Source organism: Podarcis liolepis, assembly GCF_965112155.1.
Source record: "Podarcis liolepis genome assembly, chromosome: 6".
Lineage (NCBI taxonomy): Eukaryota > Metazoa > Chordata > Lepidosauria > Squamata > Lacertidae > Podarcis > Podarcis liolepis.
The window spans coordinates 39,797,491-39,819,349 of record NC_139559.1 but is presented as its reverse complement, the minus strand read 5'-3'; the positions used below and the strand labels follow the sequence as shown (position 1 = coordinate 39,819,349).

The 21,859-nt window shown below is 42.2% G+C and overlaps 1 protein-coding gene across 1 annotated transcript; it reads left to right on the top strand.

Moving 5' to 3' along the window:
* Positions 1–1,836: 1,836 nt before the first annotated feature.
* Positions 1,837–5,539, top strand: LOC310709799 (interleukin-20-like; the record flags this gene model as incomplete). Its single annotated transcript, XM_083509839.1, has 5 exons — positions 1,837–1,992; positions 3,487–3,549; positions 3,893–4,045; positions 4,336–4,410; positions 5,459–5,539. The coding sequence occupies 5 exons, from the start codon at positions 1,837–1,839 to the stop codon at positions 5,537–5,539; spliced, it is 528 nt and encodes a 175-aa protein (XP_083365965.1).
* Between the last annotated feature and the right edge of the window lie 16,320 nt (positions 5,540–21,859).

Below are 21,859 nucleotides of genomic sequence, written 5' to 3'. Positions count from 1 at the left end.
ATCAGTGTTTGATATTAATTACTGTGAAATGTCAGAGAAATATATTGGGAAAGTTCTATTTTGTTTGTTTGTAAATTTGACAGGTATACTCTGAGAACTCCAGGGCATAGAGAGCTATTTTAAGACATCTTCATGACCTCACTTGCTACTTACTCATGACTCTTCATTTTTCTTTTGGGAACTTTTTAAAAAATATGCAAATGAAGCACCAGAGAGAAATTGAGAGTAAAGACTAGTCCCCACCCACAGGTATGTCAAAGGAAATTTCCTGTAAAGTCCTTCATATATATAAAGGGCCAGAACCAGGTAGTGACAATTATCCATCACTGCAAATCACAGCATCTAGGTAACTAAGGTAAGCACTGTCTACTTATGTGTCAGATGTAGCTTATATTAGCTTGAAATCTGAAGGCAGATATTTTACAGATTATAAGCAATATATTTCACTGTTTACAGGATGAACAAATCTTACTCTTTTTCTTTTTCTATTAACATGAGTTTTAGTAATCTGTACCAAGTTCTAAGTTAATTTTCAGTTTTTTTTTTACTATTATCAAAAATTAAATATAGGTTTAGATTTAGATTTAACTAGAAGATAATTCTATTCATGTCAACGCAACAACCTTGCAAGTTAATGTTTTAGGAGTGTAATATTAAGTCGTATGAATTGAAATACATCAGCCTCTCTGAGTTGTGCTCTAGGATGTTTTGTTGTTTTTTTAAAAGAATCATTTTATTCAAAATATGTGATTGTAGTAGTAACTCTGATGTCTAAACCAACTTTTTCTAATATACTGATACTGAAGGCTTTATATGGAATTAATATGGGAGATTACATACACATAATATACTTGGTTCAGAAAAGGTCAGACACAACTAGGTCCCATTGAAATCAATGGGATAAAGCACTTCATTAACTGAGCTTACATGTGAACCAATTTACATTTTATGCCATGTTGATGCAAATTCCTCCCACCACAACAAAAACCCACTAGGAAGGATACACTTAAAAAAAACCAATAACTCTCAACATGTAAAGGTGCCTAGTAAAAGATAAAATGTAAAGGTTAAGTCCAGTGAAAAGTGACAATGGGGTTGCGGCAGTCATCTCGCTTTCAGGCCAAGGGAACCAGCATTTGTCCACACAGCTCTTGGGGTCATGTGGCTAGCATGACTAAACCGCTTCTGGCACAATGGAACACTGTGACGGAAACCAGAGCGCATGGAAATGCCATTTACCTTCCTGCCGCAGCGGTACCTATTTATCTATTTGCACTGGTGTGCTTTCGAACTCCTAGGTTGGCAGGAGCTGGGACAGAGCAACGGGAGCTCACCCCATCATGGGGATTCAAACCACCAACCTTCTGATTGGCAAGCCCAGGAGGCTCAGTGGTTTAGACCACAATGCCTAAAACCACAACTGCCCTGCACTTATCTCTTTGAAATTTATCAGGCTCCACCCCTTAGATGGGCATTAATTATGCCTGCAAATGTCATCCAATTCTTCCCCAAAATTAAAATGATATAGGTATTTGTTTTTTCATCCACTGTAATCAATGGAGAAGACATCTTAAGTAGCAGAAAGTGAGGCATAATGATCTTCTTCTTTTGATCCAAGGTGACATGTAGGGCAGGTTCAATGAATAAAATAAAATAAAATAATCTGTACAACCCTAGTAGTTTCAGTTTACCGCATTGTGGGCATCAGTGATGCAAATAATATTTTCCTCTTTAAAACCTGATTTTGAGAAATGTTTAGCAGTTTGACTACACTTCTTCATCAGCAGACCACTAAACCATCTGTGTCTTTTTACAGGAGTGGATTATCAAACAAAGATGGATATACGTTTTTTCTCTTGCCTTGTTCTTTCGTTTCTCTTTGGCAAAACTGTGACCACAGAAGCTCAACAATTCAACTTTGGTCAATGTGAATTGAGTGGCGTATCTCTGCGGGAACTAAAGGACTATTTTGGTGCCATCAGAGAAACGGTGGTAAGTATCACAGGGCAACCTACATTTGACTTTTGGTCATTGATCTGAAATTTGGTGTGTATAGCAGATTCATTGTCCTGATCAATGAAACCAAGATGAAAATAGCATTGATGTCTGAAACACATCATGTTTTGACATTGATTACTCAGAATTCCTAGTATAATACTTAACCAAATCATTTAAATGAAAATTCCAATGGAAATATATACATATATTATTTAGATAAAAAGTAAAGGGACCCCTGACCATTAGGTCCAATCGTGACCGACTCTGGGGTTGTGGCGCTCATCTCGCTTTATTGGCCGAGGGAGCAGAAGTACAGCTTCTGGGTCATGTGGCCAGCATGACTAAGCCGCTTCTGGCGAACCAGAGCAGCGCACGGAAACGCCGTTTACCTTCCCGCCAGAGCGGTACCTATTTATCTACTTGCACTTTGACGTGCTTTCTAACTGCTAGGTTGGCAGGAGCAGGGACCGAGCAATGGGAGCTCACCCTGTCACAGGGATTCAAACCGCCAACCTTCTGATCAGCAAGTCCTAGGCTCTGTGGTTTAACCCACAGCGCCACCCGCGTCCCTGGTCCCTGGTTAATTCCCTGGGTTAATTCCCCAGCACCTCCAGTTAACATGACACCATTGCATTTCAGGAAACTGAAGATGTGTCCCAGGCAGCTGTCTCACATCCATTTTTTCTTCAACTACATAGCACTTTCTACCAGCCTGATGAGGCAACAAACTGAGTGGAGGTTGCTAAGGAACATCACCATCCTGATCTCCTTTCTTGCACTATTTGCAATAATAAGAGAACTGAAAGAGCCAGTTTAAAAGCTAGTATCTTCACTGGAAAGTCAAAAGTCAACTTGCATCTATATGTTGATAATTTTCTGTCTCTGCTTCTCAATAAAATGGTTTTTAAAAGTACTCTAAATAGATGTAGCTCACCAAGTTCAATAATCTCCTCAGACACATACCATATACCTAGATCGTCAAGTAACATTAGTGGTGGTCAGAAGAGAAGAAGGTATTAGGTAAAGTTGAGACCACACAAAGTTGGGTCATAGACCTCCCTCTTGACTACAAATTCTGGAACAACCTTGAATAACCTAGATGGATCTGGTGGTATTCAATAAACTTTATTCTAAAGCACAGAGGAAGAGATTTTAGTCAGAATTTGGATATGAAGACACTGTGTAAAGGAGTAGTTCCTTTAGGTAAAAGAGTTCATGTTCCTTTAGGTCAGGCTTCCTCAACCTCGGCCCTCCAGATGTTTTGAAACTACAATTCCCAGCATCCCTGACCACTGGTCCTGCTAGCTAGGGATCATGGGAGTTGTAGGCCAAAAACATCTGGAGGGCCGAGGTTGAGGAAGCCTGCTTTAGGTGATCATGACAGCTACCCATTTGTGGCATCTGTAATACCTGTCTTTCACACTACCTCCCCCCACCTTCCGGTTTTGTCTTCTACTCACATGATTTCTCTTCTTTTTGTAATTGCAGCAAACACAAGATAACAGGACTGATGTGATACTGCTGAAGGAAGGTGTCTTACAAGATGTTCCGGTAAATATTGCTTTTTTAGCACACAAGAGTGCTCTGAGTGGCTAATTTCTGAAGGTCAAGAATGCATATTTAGTTCATGAATAGTTAGTCCTATTAAGACAAATTACATTCAGAAATCTAAAATCACTCCAGGTTGTTCTAGATCTGTATTTCCCCTCCTGAATTTTGTCATGTCATGTCTTGAAAGCGCACACATTTTAGAGGATTCAGTGCCCAGGAATCAAATATTTACACATATATATGTGAACTAGACCCTTGACAGCCTTATTAGCTATTTGAGCCCACAACTGAAGGAAATCTGAATTTGACCATGCAAACCACATATTTTGTCCCCTTGTTTTAGACATCTGAAAGCTGTTGTTTACTCCGCCACCTGCTGAGGTTTTATGTTGAAAGTGTTTTCAGACACTATGAACCAACAAGCAACTTGCTTAGAAGGAAAACCAGCACTCTGGCCAATGCCTTCCTCAGCATCAAGACAATTCTGAGAAAGTGTGTAAGTATGATTCATGACCCTGACTCTTGTCATTGAAAAGTGGGCTTTTCAGTGCACCCCGATTCCAGAAATCCTAAATGGTCACAGGAATAGAGATGCATTTTTACAAAGTAAGCAATATAGCTGTACTGGTAGTTAAGAGAGGTGGGCAGCTGCACCCAGGGTTCTTTCTAAATCCAAATGTCAGTGCAAAGTTCAAAGATGAAAGTAAGATAAATAGTTTTCAGCCTTGTTATTATACATGTAATTATCCTAATCATTTTTCCTCTTGTGCTTTTTTGGGAAATCAGCATGATCAAAACAAATGTTCCTGTGGAGAAGAGACCCATAGAAGATTTAAACTTATACTGGAAGAATACAAAATGGTAACTTGTCTTGCTTGTTTTCCCCTCTCTGCTATTTAAGACTGAGTTGTTGCATTAATAAATACACATAGCCAGATCTGTCAGGAAGCTTTTGGACTTTGGCAGGGTCTCAGATATATTGTCTATTTGGTCTACTTTGAGCTAGACCAAAAGTCGATTCTGCATCTCTCATTTATCTACATATCGGAGAAGCATGCAAGTGAGGCCGCCATGGAATGGGGTTGTCGTACCACAATCACAAGGTACAATGCCGGTTTTCCCCATAGCATATTGAGACGACTTTTCAGACCACTTACTGTGATCTGAACCACAAAGATATGTAGGAGGAGGGCAGAAGATAGGCAAGAGGAAGGGGGAGGGGATAATTCCTGTTTAATATTCCATAATTAGGAAGGCAATCACCCCATTATACTACTCCTTGGTGCTTCGGACAGAATTAACACCACACTGAACTATAACTGTAAGGTCTATGAATGTGAACTGAATAATAAGATGAATAGCATGTTCGGCCATTTGCCCTACATCCACCGATCTCGTCTCACATTTCCTGCTTCCACATATTACCATGACCTGCAACAACAACAAATCTGGGACCAATTTCATGACATGAAGACCACAACTTAATAATGTCTCATGATGAGAGAAATAGCCAACATTCAATATTTAAATGCATGTAGTTAATAATAGTGTGAGAACAGTATTGAGAGTGATCCAGTGAATATACTGAATATACCGCATTATCAATGATTTTTACCAAAATATGTAAAATGTGTTGTTAACACTGTACTTAAATATTTAACGGTTGTCAATGTCTTTGTTCAGTTGTGCAACCTATCTAATAGATGATCATATGTTCTTATCAAGGGTATCTCTATTACATTTTAATATAGATTACGAATTAAAAATTTGGAAATATAAGACTCTATAAACAACGTTAAAGGGAAATCAAGTTGGAAGCCAACAAATAATCCATTTACAGCCATTACCCTCCTGTTTGCTTATATATTCTTCAGTAATGAACGTATGAAATTGCTTTTCTCTTCTGCAGCTTGATAATAATGTAGCAGCAAACAAAGCTCTTGGAGAGATGGACCTTCTTTTTGCCTGGATGGAAGGATTCAAGAGATAACCACACCGTAACACAAGCTTTAGAACATCAAGAAATGCAACAGTTGTTTTTCATTTCAATAACGTAAAAATATTGATATTTATGTATATTTATTTGGTACTTCTCAAATGAAAGATGGTCTCTATATATATTAATATAACAATAATATTTATTTATTTATTTTGGCATCTTTTTTTAAAAAAAGAAACATTTTGTAACAAAAGTTGTCCAAATCCTTGGTAAGATGTAGCTTCAAGGCTGCTGGACCAAAATCAATCAAACAAATTTAAGGCAAATGAAGATTTGGACTACTTACCATGCAATCCTAGCCCCTGATCTGTGCCACTGGAAAGAGGATAAGGGAGAAAAGATCCTCCACTAGACTTCATTTGCCTTCATTAATAGCCTTCACCATATCCTAACCAACTCTGGTATCAAAGATCCAGAAGGGTTAGAACTGCCATCCTTGTAATTTTGAAAATTCATAAAGCATTAATATTTCAGAATGAGGAGGCGCTAATAAGCCTCCATCTGCCTTACCCAAAGAGTTACCATTAACCAATTACTTGACCCTGTAACAAAATTTGTCCTCGTGCATTTCACTGTTATTATAACTACCGGTAATTGTTCATGTGGTTATTTTTCTTACTTTGTTATTTAAAATGTATTTATACAAAAGCATATTTAATTATTTCATTTTTAAAACATGCAAGAGTTATAATGTATTTATTAATTATTAACAAAGTCTGATACCAACCTATTTTTATCTTAAATGTCTGACATTGTTTGGAACTCTGAATTTATTTTTATATACAGTGTAAATGTTTTTATCTTGCCTAAATAAAGATGTGATATTATTTTTATAATGATCTAGATGTATTGCTTTTTTAGTCTCTGAATAGACACCTGTTTATTCATTTATTAAAATTACACCACACTTTTCCTCCGAGGAGCTCTGAGCATTGTCCATGGTTTACTGTCTCCCCATTTTATCATCACAACAAGCCTGAGAAACTTGAAAAATGCCCACCCTACAATGAAGCTGGATCAGCCGCCAGCCACTGCATTTTATATCAAACATTTGCAAACAGAACTGAACATAAGCAGCTTTTGCCAAATTACAAATTACATAAATTACACATTTACAAATACTTGCCCTTCTTTTAATGGTAAAAGGTAAAGGGACCCCTGACCATTAGGTCCAGTCGCGACCGACTCTGGGGTTGTGGCGCTCATCTCGCTTTATTGGCCGAGGGAGCCGGCGTACAGCTTCCGGGTCATGTGGCCAGCATGACTAAGCCGCTTCTGGCGAACCAGAGCAGCGCACGGAAACGCCGTTTACCTTCCTGCCTCAGCGGTACCTATTTATCTACTTGCACTTTCATGTGCTTTTGAACTGCTAGGTTGGCAGGAGCAGGGACCGAGCAACGGGAGCTCAGCCCGTCGTGGGGATTCGAACCACCGACCTTCTGATCGGCAAGTCCTAGGCTCTGTGGTTTAACCCACAGTGCCACCCGCGTCCCTATTTTAATGGTAGCCACTAGAAATTTTTCAAACTTCACAATTACCAGTTTATCTCAGTCCACAAAGAGAAAAGTCATTTAGAAATCAAATAACTGCCCTTTATAAGATAATAATAGCAATACATTATACACACACACACACCCCTCCAGATTAACATACATGTTAGGGGGAAAGCTGGAAAACGCCGCCGCCTCTTCCTTTGCTTCCCTCGGAGGAGGAGGGGGAGTGGGGGGATTGGGGCCCCCTTCTCCAGCAGTTTCAAGAGAAGAGGAAGACAGGATTGAATTGCAGCAGAACTCCGAGTTGCCAAGTTATGAGGTGTTAGGAGAAGGAGAGGGAGAATTGCCAGCAGAGACATCCTTGGAAAGTATAGAAGCGCCACTATCCCCACACACACATCGCTCACTTAGATTTCAAGAAGAAGAAGAGAAGAAGAGTTTGTATTTGATATCCCACCTTTCACTCCCTTTAAGGAGTCTCAAAGCGGCTAAAATTCTCCTTTCCCTTCCTCCCCCACAACAAACACTCTGTGAGGTGAGTGGGGCTGAGAGACTTCAGAGAAGTGTGACTGGCCCAAGGTCACCCAGCAGCTGCATGTGGAGGAGCGGAGACGCGAACCCGGTTCCCCAGATTATGAGACTACCGCTCTTAACCACTACACCACACCCATAGGGCCACAGGCTGTTGCTGGGGAAAGAAGGAGAGGAGCTCTGAGTGAGCAATATCCCTATTGAGTTAAGGACTGGATTCTTTGTCTCACACCACAAGAACTGAATAAAACCATAAATACGAACTTTCTTGCTTCTGCCTTGATCCTTGATTCTGCCAGCAGAGAATAGAATCCTCCAAGCCTGACAATATATGATTTTAGGATGTAATTCTCTTAAAAGAGCACTCAAGTAGGGTAGTGAGAAGGCATCGTTTTCCATTCTGCCCTCTATTTGTCACTTGCAGCACTGTTTTTCATAGAATCATAGAATCATAGAGTTGGAATAGACCACAAGGGCCATCGAGTCCAACCCCCTGCCAAGCAGGAAACACCATCAGAGCACTCCTGACATATGGTTGTCAAGCCTCTGCTTAAAGACCTCCAAAGTAGGAGACTCCACCACACTCCTTGGCAGCAAATTCCACTGTCGAACAGCTCTTACTGTCAGGAAGTTCTTCCTAATCTTTAGGTGGAATCTTCTTTCTTGTAGTTTGGATCCATTGCTCCGTGTCCACTTCTCTGGAGCAACAGAAAACAACCTTTCTCCCTCCTCTATATGACATCCTTTTATATATTTGAACATGGCTATCATATCACTCCTTAACCTCCTCTTCTCCAGGCTAAACATGCCCAGCTCCCTTAGCCGTTCCTCATAAGGCATCGTTTCCAGACCTTTGACCATTTTGGTTGCCCTCCTCTGGACACGTTCCAGTTTGTCAGTGTCCTTCTTGAACTGTGGTGCCCAGAACTGGACACAGTACTCCAGGTGAGGTCTGACCAGAGCAGAATACAGTGGCACTATTACTTCCCTTGAGCTAGATGCTATACTCCTATTGATGCAGCCCAGAATTGCATTGGCTTTTTTAGCTGCCGCGTCACACTGTTGGCTCATGTCAAGTTTGTGTTCAACCAAGACTCCTAGATCCTTTTCACATGTACTGCTCTCAAGCCAGGTGTCCCCCATCTTGTATTTGTGCCTCTCATTTTTTTTTGCCCAAGTGCAATACTTTAAATTCCTCCCTGTTCATCTTGTTTGTTTTGGCCCAGTTCTCTAATCTGTCAAGGTCGTTTTGAAGTGTGATCCTGTCCTCTGGGGTGTTAGCCACCCCTCCCAGTTTGGTGTCATCTGCAAATTTGATCAGGATGCCCCTGAGTCCATCATCCAAGTCGTTGATAAAGATGTTGAATAAGACCGGGCCCAAGACAGAACCCTGTGACATCCCACTAGTCACTCTTCTCCAGGATGAAGAGGAACCATTGATGAGCACCCTTTGGGTTCGGTCAGTCAGCCAGTTACAAATCCACTGAGTGGTTTTTGTTTCTCTGCAGTTCGTCCAAAAATGATATTGTTTTTCTCCCTGTCCACTGTGGTATGCAAAATTGCAGAATTTCAGTAGGAAACTATTGGGCATCTATCAATTGGAAACAAAGCAAGATGTCCACCCCAAAACCTTTGCAGGTGCAAAGAATACTACAAGCAGCTTCGTCCTGGTAAAATAATACCACTTGGAATAATACCACTACAATTCAATCTATGATCTTCCCCAGCACTATTTTTCTAGAAAAATAGGTTCCAGATTTCACCATGAATTCTCTTTCCTTGTTCTCTTTCCTTTTTTGAAATAACTTTTATTTGATTTTACAAGTGCAAACTTATAACCATACAAAATACATGTCCTTATTTAGAGATTTCTCTGAATCTCCAGACTTCCCACCATCCCCTCCATGGGTCCTATTGTCAACGTTTTCGACTGCATATTATTTCATAATCCATATTTTATGTCTCTCCATATTGTCCATGCCTCCCTTGCTCTCTTATAATGACAATGGTGCCCACCTGAGAGGTGCCAAAACTGAGTTCCAAGCTGAAAAAATCCCTCATCTTCCCTTTACATCTGGCCTTTAGGCAATTCAACACTAATGCCACACTGCAGCAGACTAGAGCCAGGTGAATAGACAGCAATTTTGCAAGGATTATCCTGAATGGCCTGATCCTATCAGCTACTCTTAACAATTCATAATGACTGACGTTAACAGCCTCACTTTCCATATGAGGACAGTTACGGTAATGCAAAGCTGATTTGACTGAAGTGGTATGTTATTGTGTGAGAAAGATAAAGCCAGTAGGTGGCATCAGGCTCCCAACACTACACTGAGGGATAATTCTTTCAATCTCTGCAATCAGAGTTTTGCTTGTCAACATTGTGTCCCATGCACAAGGGCCCAATGGCCACAACAATAACATCTACGGATAAGAATAGATTTTGGTACAGGCATTTGTTGGAGATATTGCAGGTTTGGTTTCAGACCACTGCAATAAAGCAAATACCACAATAAAGTGAGTCACACAATTGTTATTGTTCCCCAGTGCATATGAAAGTTATGATTACACTATTAAGCCAGGCCCCCTTGGCTGCAGGGGCAGGAATGGCTCAAGCCCTAGCCAGCTTCATTCCTATGGACAGAAGAGGGGCAGTGGCAGTGGGCTTCCTTCTCCTAGAAGCAGCCAGACTTTCTGCAGCTTCACCCACATCCTGGTAAGGAGCAATATATGTGAAGCACAATAAATCAAAGTGCAATAAAAACAAGGTATGCCTTTGTCAGGAGCAAGCCAGCAGTCCACTTTAAATTGCTGTAAAACAGCCTTGCTGAAGATGCATAGAATACAATATATTAAACAGGAACCCCTGTTTTTGTCCCTTTGTCAACACAACTGTCAGGAAACCCTGATGATGACAATATGGCATAACTGTGATGATGCAAACTTGGACAAATCCACTAACAGTATGAAGAAGTCTGAAGGAAGAAAAAATAAACCAGCAACCTCTCTTTCCTGCCAGGAACTCGGCTTGCTATATATTACATAAAACACGCCAGGAGGCAAAACCAGCATTTCTTGGGTTTGCATCACTCTCTAGCTAAAGACATGTCTCTGCTAGGAGGATTTATAATTCCAGCAGTCACTAGCCTCTGATAATCTGATCAGCTGGTAGCATTATAAATAATATCAGGAAAAAAATGAATTGCTGACTCAGGTGCACTAAGCATGCTGCGTGTATTTTCCAAGGAGACAGCTTTCCCGGTCTTCCTCTTGACATCACTATCAGGCTTGACACCTGCAGGAGCCAGAGGGGGTTGAATGCAAGCATAACAGCATGAAAGGAAATCAAGGTATATGATGTGACTTGCCAATATCACTTTGTAAAGTGGGGGCTATTATGCATAATAGAAAATCATTTCCTGTAAACCCGTGTTGGAAATGCCTACAGAGTCTGTGTTCATTCCAAAATAGTTTTCCATGTTTTATCATTGTATTGGTCTTCTCTGTTTTTATAGTTGTATTTTTTATTGTGAAGGTTGGATAAGAAATCAAATAAATAAATAAATAAAGCCATGCAGTTACTAGTTAGGTTGACCCCATTTGATTCTGAGGTGCTTCCATGCTTCTGCAACATACACAAAGTGCCCCCATCTCCACATTGGCTTACTTGACAGCAGTGGGCAGGTTTAGTATTCTAATCCATGTTGAACAGTGAGCTGCTGTTTAAATTTCCCACAGTGTCTCAGTCATGGCATTGTTCCAGGGCACTGTGGAAATTAAGATGTCCCCGCAGTGGAGGACTGGAAGCTGCCTTCTAAATTTCTTTCAAAGCCCTAGAATACTGCTATGGCCAGCACTGTTCAGAGGCCCCATTAGCTTTGGGTTCTGCTGAGACAATGGGGCCCCAGCCACACACTAAGGATGCTACATATTGACAAGGGATCTTGTTCAGTTGCAGTATAGATTTTGGGCAAGTATGGATGCTTAAATCACTTGTTTTGCATGCAGAAATCCCTTGTTCAGTTTCTGGCATTCCCAGGTAGGGCTGGAAAAAGAGTAATCTGGGTCCAGAAATATATTCAACCACTGCACCACAAAAAATTGTAGGTATGGCCAGGCCGGCCATCACAGATCAGCACCATCAGACAGTTGTCGGGGACCAGAGCCTTCAGAAGGACTCACCTTGAACCCTGCCACCGAGCCAAAATGTTGATTGCAACAACCCAGGCCCTACCATCAGGCAAAGTGAGGCAGTCACCTTAGGTGGCAAATGCTGCAGGTCTGAGAGCAAAAGCTGTAGGAAGACCAAGCTGTGTGTGTTACCTGCCCTAAGCCAGCCTCCTGCCCCCAGGTGGTCCATCAGATGCTGTCTCATTTACAGTGTTAAAGTAAGATTCAGCTGCCATTCCAGTCAGCTTTTGTACACAGATTGGGAAGAGGCACAATCTTATCCTTTGCCTCAGGCAGCAAAAGTTATTGGGCTGGGCCATGCATAGCTGGAAATGACTGTGGCTAGTAAGTCAAAAATTATGTTGAAATCCCAGAGGCACTGTGTGGGGATTTGCCAGCTAGACCAGCATTTTTTAAATAATAATAATAATAAATAATAAATAATTACATTATTATTATTATTATTTTGCTTGTTGCAGTAATGCCTTACTGTGAGACTGGGTGCTGCTTCCACTGGACCCACTTGAAGGAGGGTGCACTGCCACTAAATAGGGGCCAACTTGTAGGGGGGACCCTTCCAAAGTTGACAAAAATCCCAAGTATCTCCTCTCCAAGAGATGCCAGGGTCTATGATGAAACTAGTGCCATCAGGCAGGAAGTTACGCCCTCCTGTCCTGTATAGCTGGAGCGCATTGCAGATTGATTGATTGATTGATTGATTGATTGATTGATTGATGTGAAAAGGGATGTAGTATTGAAGTTTGGATGAGCTCCACCTCTTACACCTCACAGGTAAATTGCAACTTATGTGCATTTAACTTGTGTGTATTCAACTTTACATGCTTGGCTATTCAAAAGGGGAGGAAACTGGGGCAGGAACGGGGGGGGGGTCTTTGGCAATCCCTCCACCAGTGTGTTTTGAATATATGCACTTTTGGCTTTAGGCACTATCCCCAGAATGAAACCCCTGTGTAACTTGAGAGTCGCCTATTTTCCCCTTTTGCTTTCATGTGAAACCAAGAGGCATCTTTTTGCCTTGCCTTGATGTTATTGTAAGGGGGACACAGTAGAAAAAGCTTGGACACAAACAAGCTGTTTCTTCAGTCTCATACTTGCTTTGGTTTCTTTCCCCCTTCTTCTTTCCCTTGCATTTCACTTTCTCCTTCTTTCAGCTAGGACCTCTGAGAGCCAGTGTGGTGTAGTGGTTAAGAGTGGTAGACTCGTAATCTGGTGAACCGGGTTCGCGTCTCCGCTCCTCCATATGCAGCTGCTGGGTGACCTTGGGCTAGTCACACTTCTTTGAAGTCTCTCAGCCTCACTCACCTCACAGAGTGTTTGTTGTGGGGGAGGAGGGGAAAGGAGATTGTTAGCCACTTTGAGACTCCTTAGGGTAGTGATAAAGCGGGATATCAAATCCAAACTCCTCCTCCTCCTCCTCTTCTTCTTCTTCTTCGAGGGTCAAACGTCTGAAAAGCAAATAAGTTCTAAAATTGCATTGTCATCAAGATTATTCAACAGGAGTAGATGGCCATAGTCACTATCCCACCTCAATGGGAACTTAGCAGCAGTGGTGACTGAGACCCGTTGGAACAGAGGGGGAGAAGGCAGGAAGGCCAAACAGTAACTGAAGCTAGAGCCAATGAAAGGCAGGGCCAACTATTTCTAGTTTTGTTCCCATCATTCTCCCTACTGAGTTTTACAAGGGCAACACTGAGACTAAAGAGGAGGAAGCTGTCAGGCAGTCCTACCCGCTGGACTGGTTGTAAAGAAGAAGGTGGTCAGGTGAGGACTGGCTGAGGGAAGGCTGAGGTTGGTAGAGCAGCCCACCTATATCCTAATGGATCAGCCACCATTGCTTAGCAGGCCAGGACTTTTGAAACACAAGTTGATAATTGATTGGAACTAGTGAAAAACATTTCAATTATTTTCAGATCACTATGGAAATCAGGCCCTAAGGGCAAAATCGACATTTTAAATAGGCCAGTTTGGTCGACATAAGTTAATGAATATTGTGCAATGGTAAATGTATTAAAAATAAGGCAATGTGGGGGTAGCTCATTGTTTTGTTGATAACATCTATACCCCCTTTTGTTTGTAGACTTATACACCTATACCCATATCAAGGGAAACTGTTCACGATGACTTTATACTTCCTCTAAAATCAGGGGCAGTAAATTTCCAAATGCCAGGTGCTGGGGAACCACTGTAGGAAAGGGAATCTGGCTGGCCACAGTGGCTAATAGGATACCAGACTAGGCAGGCCTTTGGTGTGAACCATAGAATCATAGAATCATAGAGTTGGAAGAGACCACAAGGGCCATCGAGTCCAACCCCCTGCCAAGCAGGAAACACCATCAGAGCACTCCTGACATATGGTTGTCAAGCCTCTGCTTAAAGACCTCCAAAGTAGGAGACTCTACCACACTCCTTGGCAGCAAATTCCACTGTCGAACAGCTCTTACTGTCAGGAAGTTCTTCCTAATGTTTAGGTGGAATCTTCTTTCTTGTAGTTTGGATCCATTGCTCCGTGTCCCCTTCTCTGGAGCAGCAGAAAACAACCTTTCTCCCTCCTCTATGTGACATCCTTTTATATATTTGAACATGGCTATCATATCACCCCTTAACCTCCTCTTCTCCAGGCTAAACATGCCCAGCTCCCTTAGCCGTTCCTCATAAGACATCGTTTCCAGGCCAGCAGAGCACTTCCAACATTCTTGTGTTCTTAGTTTCATGTAAGTCTGGAAATCCCTTGTACTAGAAGAGTTAAATTGATTGCACAACCATAAACTTTTGTTCCTATGGGAAGGTCCCAAGCAAGTTGTATTCTGTCATAATTGGCTCTTGCCCTGAGGCTGCCACATTTTGTGCCTAGCAATCTCTTCTTATACTTTTAGAAAAACATGCATGAGTGATCTTTACCCCAGAAGAATTGAAGGGGGTTGGAAGCTTTTCCTTCTGTTGCGGCATAAACAGGAACTTTTCTGGGTGTCATATGATGAGGGTTTGGTGTCTCAAAGCTATTGCTCAAGGTTAAAACCACGTGGCATTTATAATAGGTAAATATCAGTATACTGTGGCTTTTTTTGTGGGGGAGACAACTTTATTTTGTATTTGTCCTTTTGCTTCTCTTTCCCCATTCACCTATTTGATGTCAAATTCTGGTCATTCTAACCTCCTCAGAATAAAAAATTCCTTCCAGTAGCACCTTAAAGACCAACTAAGTTAGTTCTTGGTATGAGCTTTCGTGTGCATGCACACTTCTTCAGATACCTCAAGTGTGCATGCACACGAAAGCTCATACCAAGAACTAACTTAGTTGGTCTTTAAGGTGCTACTGGAAGGAATTTTTTATTTTGACTATGGCAGACCAACACGGCTACCTATCTACTACTGTAACCTCCTCAGAGTTCACTTCTGATGCAAAACTACTTAAATCAGTGAAAATTAGGGCTGCACTGAATGGGCACGACCCAACATTGTGCCAGAAGATGCAACAGGGCTTCCCCTTCTCTCCTCCTGTTACAACCCCCATGTCCTCCCAATGTGCTCCAAGGGTGCCCCAAACCTTTGGAGCACATAAGGAACAAGAGGGTGAAGTTGGTTGCATTGAGCCATTTACTTCATTCACTGTCCCTCAACTCAGATTTTGATGCATCCTTGGGAAGGAATTGTCCAAGTAGCCCAACACAGTCACACAGTGTAGTTTAGCACACCTTTTGCAAACATAACCCTATGCAATTTTATTCACATGTCCTATTGTAAGTTTGGAAAACTCAGCAGTGGCCAGAGGATTGGAGAAGATCAGTGTACATCCCAATCCCAAAGAAGGGCAGTGCCAAAGAATGCTCCAATTACTGCACAATTGAGCTCATTTCACATGCTACAAAGGTTATGCTTAAAATTCTACAAGGCAGGCTTAAGCAGTATGTGGACCGAGAACTCTCAGAAGTGCAAGCTGGATTTCGAAGGGGCAGAGGAACCAGAGACCAAATTGCAAACATGCACTGGATTATGGAGAAAGCTAGAGAGTTCCAGAAAAACATCTGCTTCATTGACTACGCAAAAGCCTTTGACTGTGTCAACCACAGAAAACTATGGCAAATTCTTAAAGAAATGGGAGTGCCTGATCACCTCATCTGTCTCCTGAGAAATCTCTATGTGGGACAAGAAGCTACAGTTAGAACTGGATATGGAGCAACTGATTGCTTCAGTATTGGGAAAGGAGTACAACAAGGCTGTATATTTTCTCCCTGCTTATTTAACTTATGTGCAGAATTCATCATGCAAAAGGCTGGACTGGATGAATCCCAAGCTGGAATTAAGATGGCCGGAAGAAACATCAACAACCTCAGATATGCAGATGAGACAACTCTGATGGCAGAAAGTGAACAGGAATTAAAGAACCTCTTAATGAGGGTGAAAGAGGAGAGCGCAAAATATGGTCTGAAGCTCAACATCAAAAAAGCTAAGATCATGGCCACTGGTCCCATCACCTCCTGGCAAATAGAAGGGGAAGAAATGGAGGCAGTGAGAGATTTTACTTTCTTGGGCTCCATGATCACTGCTGATGGTGACAGCAGTTATGAAATTAAAAGACACCTGCTTCTTGGGGGAAAAGCGATGACAAACCTAGACAGCATCTTAAAAAGCAGAGACATCACCTTGCCAACAAAGGTCCGTATAGTTAAAGCTATGGTTTTCCCAGTAGTGATGTATGGAAGTGAGAGCTGGACCATAAAGAAGGCTGATCGCCAAAGAATTGATGCTTTTGAATTATGGTGCTGGAGGAGACTCTTGAGAGTCCCATGGACTGCAAGAAGATCACACCTGTCCATTCTTAAGGAAATCAGCCCTGAGTGCTCACTGGAAGCACAGATCCTGAAGCTGAGACTCCAATACTTTGGCCACCTCATGAGAAGAGAAGACTCCCTGGAAAAGACCCTGATGTTAGGAAAGTTTGAGGGCACAAGGAGAAGGGGACGACAGAGACGAGATGGTTGGACAGTGTTCTCAAAGATACAAATATGAGTTTGACCAAACTGCGGGAGGCAGTGGAAGACAGGAGTGCCTGGCATCCTCTGGTCCTTGGGGTCACAAAGAGTCAGACACGACCAAACGACTAAACGACAACAATCCAAGGTAAGAGCCAGTGTGTTGTAGTGGTTAAGAGTGATAGACTCATAATCTGGGGAACCGGGTTCACGTCTCTGCTCCTCCACATGCAGCTGCTGGGTGACCTTGGGCCAGTCACACTTCTTTGAAGTCTCTCAGCCCCACTCACCTCACAGAGTGTTTGTTGTGGGGGAGGAAGGGAAAGGAGAATGTTAGCCACTTTGAGACTCCTTCGGGTAGTGATAAAGCGGGATATAAAATCCAAACTCTTCTTCTTCTTCAAACAACTGATGCGAAATAGGTTTTTAGGCTCTGAGCTTCATCTTCTCAGATGCAACTGTTGAAACACCACTATGGCCAAAGCTGGCTGTGGTATTCTCTGTATTGCAATGGCACACTTTGTAACCACCAAGTCAAATTCAGGTCACCAGCTATGTATAGCAGTCTCCTGGTTTGCCACCTGCCTTAACAGAAAGTGATGCAACACCGGAGGTGAGCAGAGAGCTGTACACACCTATTGGGAAACAGGCCACACAAGGAGAAGAACCAGGAACTATCTGGAAAACATCAGGCCTCTGACAATTAACATACATGAAGATGAGGCAATTATACTCAAGAGATAACTTCTGAGTGAAAGGAAAATACAAGGAAATGTGGAAGTACCTTAAAATACTCCTGTTCTATTTATAAACCCAATGGAATGTACACCCACGCTACTTTTCTTAAGCCTGGGTGGATCTCAGGAAGTGATTTCATTGTCTAAAGTGTAATTTAGAATTGCTGATCTTTCTGGCACCCTGAATCACCTTTTATTGAGAAGAAGGAGGAGGAGGAGGAGGAGGAGGAGGAGGAGGAGGAGGAGGAGGAGGAGGAGGAGAGTAGTTTGGATTTGATATCCCGCTTTATCACTACCCTAAGGAGTCTCAAAGCAGCTAACAATCTCCTTTTCCCTTCCTCCCCCACAACAAACACTCTGTGAGGTGAGTGTGGCTGAGAGACTTCAAAGAAGTGTGACTGGCCCAAGGTCACCCAGCAGCTGCTTGTGGAGGAGCGGGGAAGCGAACCCCATTCACCAGATTATGAGTCCACCACTCTTAACCACTACACAACACTGGCTCTCACACCACTCTGTTCAGGTTCCATTTCAAGCCAGCTCTACACAAATTGTCTTTGCAGACTGTTTTAAGAGGCTATGGTCAATGTACAACCTGCCTGCTGAAAGATCAGAATGCACCTCCGCTTTACTGCCTTTCTCTAGCATATTGTTTTAATTATTCAGAACAAATCTAATTTCAATAATCCTTTGTGTGAGCTGTACAGTGCACAAAATTTGGCTTGCTGAGTTGAGGAAGTTTTGCTTTTGACTTGGAACATATTGCTACAGTTGCTACGCTTCTCTGAGCAGTGAGACGTTCCCAGGCATAGTGCTTACCCATGTTTGAGGAGGTCACTCGGGGCTGGTAAATTAGAGCTGGATGAACAGCTTAACACTCCAATAGTCACCATGAAATGAAATACAGTGGTACCTCTGGTTACATACTTAATTCGTTCCGGAGGTCCGTTCTTAACCTGAAACTGTTCTTAACCTGAAGCACCACTTTAGCTAATGGGGCCTCCCGCTGCCGCCACACAATTTCTGTTCTCATCCTGAAGCAAAGTTCTTAACCCGAGGTAATATTTCTGGCTTAGCGGAATCTGTAACCTGAAGCGTATGTAACCGGAAGCATCCATAACCCGAGGTACCACTGTATAGACTTTTAAAAACAATCCCACCAAGTAGCCAAAGCCCATCTCTATCTCACCACAGCTCTCCAGAAAGAGACAGTGACCCTGCCAGAATATTAGTTTACAGAACCCAAAAGCACTTCTCTCGGTGTCTCTCTTTGTCCATTTTTACCTCTGCCGCAAATTGCGGAATTAACACTTCTTATCAGGTCCAAGACTTTGGCCAATTATTGCCTGAGGGCAATTTGTAGTAATAGTCCTATTCACCCAGATTTGTTTGAAAACCCAATAATAGTCTATAAATAGTGACACTCTGACAAAGAATGTTCCTGGACTTTCACATGTTTTTGATCCAGATACAATGGGGGGGGGGTTCTGTGTAGGATGCTGCTGGCTTGTTACTGCTATACTATAAGAAGACTTGGCAGCTGGGAACATTCGACAGCTCTCAGTGGTGAGTGGTGGAATTTACAGCCTGTGCTAATCTGAGATCTAAAATCAATCCTTTAAGTAGTCTCTGTCTGTGGCAGATATTTGCCTAAGGAGATTAGGAGGGAACATACTGGCATGCAACTTCTCTTGAGAAGCACTGTTTAAAGGTGGTGTATTGATACTGTAAACACATACATAAAACACAAGCAGATATCCATCTGGGTCAACAATCTGGATTAAGACTGAAGCACTTCTAGGATTGGGATATGTCTTCAGATGAGCAGACACAGCAAGTGTGCACTTCATAAATGATGTATAAATTGACTCAATTTTTATTTTGAAACTAATAGTTTGGAAGGAATTCTATGTCTTGAAACATCCAAATATTGTAATAAGAAGACTAACATTTATATAGGACTTGCTGGCCTCCATCTGTTATTGCATGCATCTAGCCTGAGTTAGATGATCAGTTTACTACTCCCCACCACCACCTATGAAGCAGGGAGGGGAGGCTTGGGAAGATGGATAAATCTAGCTTTTGTCTTCTAGTCCTAAACATCTGACTGGTGATATGCAGTATAGCAGGGTATTCTTCCCTTGCCAGATCACTCTTTTTCCTCAGAATAGCTTGCCAAGGAGGATCTGGGGATCCCAGAAATTTAGGAACAGCCCATAACAACAACTCTGCAGTAGCCAGGACCTTGGGATCTGCCAGGAGACAGGCAGGGATCCCACCCTGCAGAAAGGGACCTTGGCCTCTGAAGCAGAGGCAGAACAGCTCCCAGGAACAACAGTGCCTCCAAAGACCAAGCAGTGGTTCCAAGGGAGTAGTTTGTGCATATATGTTTTTGTGTATACATGCCATCCCCAGAATGCAACCCCAGTGCAAGACACAATTGTACTGTACTGTCGGAGTCAATCTGGTGCTCCTGCCAGTGTATCCAGACAGCCCCAACCTTATTGCCACCTTATTCTTCCACAGCACTGCCTGCAAAAAGCTACAGCAACTGTGGTGCCAGATGGGTGGCTGCTACTTGTACAGATTACCTAACAGGGGTTCCCTGCCTCAGTTTCCCTCCCTTGCCAGGACCACAATATACTTCCTCTGCCTGTCTCAGTTTCCCTCATGACCACACCACCTCCCCTCTCCTTGCCTCGGTTTCCCTCAGCAAGTTCACAAGGTGTACTTTCCTCCTCAGCCTCTAACCCTACAAAAAGGTCACAATATCCCCACCCCCTTGCAGACCACTTTCGCTTCCACCTGCAGCTTCCCACCAAAAGCGCCCCCCCCCCCGTCAGAAAAGCACCCCCAGTGCCAGGAAGAGAGAGAGGGATGAGAACACCTCTAATCATTCTTAGTCTGTGTGCCTCTTGCGCCCCCTCCTGGCTTAAACTGCCATTACCCCTTTACAACTGACAAGTGCAAATATTAGAGATGCTGTCTCAATCTTTTATAGCAACTTTGGTCTTTAGTTCGGTAGACTGTGACCTTATGTTGTCTGTGAGTCAGCTAAATCACATCCCATCATTATAATGAGAAACTGGAGCAGTAGGTTCATGGCTTATAGGTAGAAAATTATTCAACAGGATGATTGGAAACTTGGCAGTGTAAGAGAGGGGCAGGTTTGAGAATGGTCCATTGATGTATTTGAGGTAGAAAAGGGGCTTATATTGAAAAAGTTTTATGAGAGACTTTGGCATAGACTCTGTCATGGTTTTCCAAAATTTCATAAGAACAGCCAATAACCAATCTAGTCTAGTGTCCTTTTCTCACAGCAGCCAACCACCAAAGTGCTTCTGCAAGCATCTGCTTTGATCTAAAATTGATAAAATGAGGAAAGGGGGGAATCGAACTCACAGAATATGCATTCACCAAATGTCAGCAAAAATAACTTGAGAAACCCCCCCCCCACTTCTTTTTAGTTCTAATGCATAGAAACTGAAATTCTGTACAAATGAATACAATTGGAGGAACTGTAGCATCGTATCTACTGATTATATCAGACAATATGATGTGATATAATTAGCAGACTTGGCAATTCAGATTGTCCAAAAGTTAGTATTTAAATGATTACGTACTTTGATTTATTTGATGGCTTTTCTAAAAACAAACCGTTGGTGTGATATTTGAGAAAGAGTGTGCTGGTCTCCTATAGCTACCTTGCAGCAATAAAAATTCTGGTCAATAGATGCATTAGCGCCAACCACATAGGAATACTTCAGCTGGGATTGGCATCCTTTGCCCAGATGGGATGATGAACCCTTCTAGTCAGATGCTCTATTCATTATGTTTACATGTAGCTTGTAGATCTAGTTGTGCAACTTGACTCATTTGTGTAAATAAACCAAGTAGAAGGAAGGAGAACAAAACCAATTTCACAAAATAGATATAGTACTATAGCCTTGCTGTGTGACCAAAGGTTTAAACTCTGTAACTATGTAATATATGAGGCACAGTAAAGGAGCCATTCTGTATCTGTAACTATCATGTTACTGGCATGCCCATGAAACAAAGGTGCTTGTCCGCACCCCCAACCCCTTTTATTCTTACCAAAGCAAATTTTATTTTTCCCCCGCCCCCGACAGTGATTTGGTTCCTATTGAAATGGTCACAGATGAAAAATGATGAACAAAAGAGTGGTTACCAGATGCTCAACACTTGACTCCAGTTTGCTCTATAAAGTGTGTAACAGAACTATGTTGCATTTGCTATTCAGGGATGTCTCCTTGTTGTAAAATGTGAACACCTCATCCAGTAATGGATACATATATCCAGATCTTGATAACGTGGTTCTCTCTCAAAATCATGAGTTCTCTCTCAAAATCAGCAACAAACTCAACTTCCAAA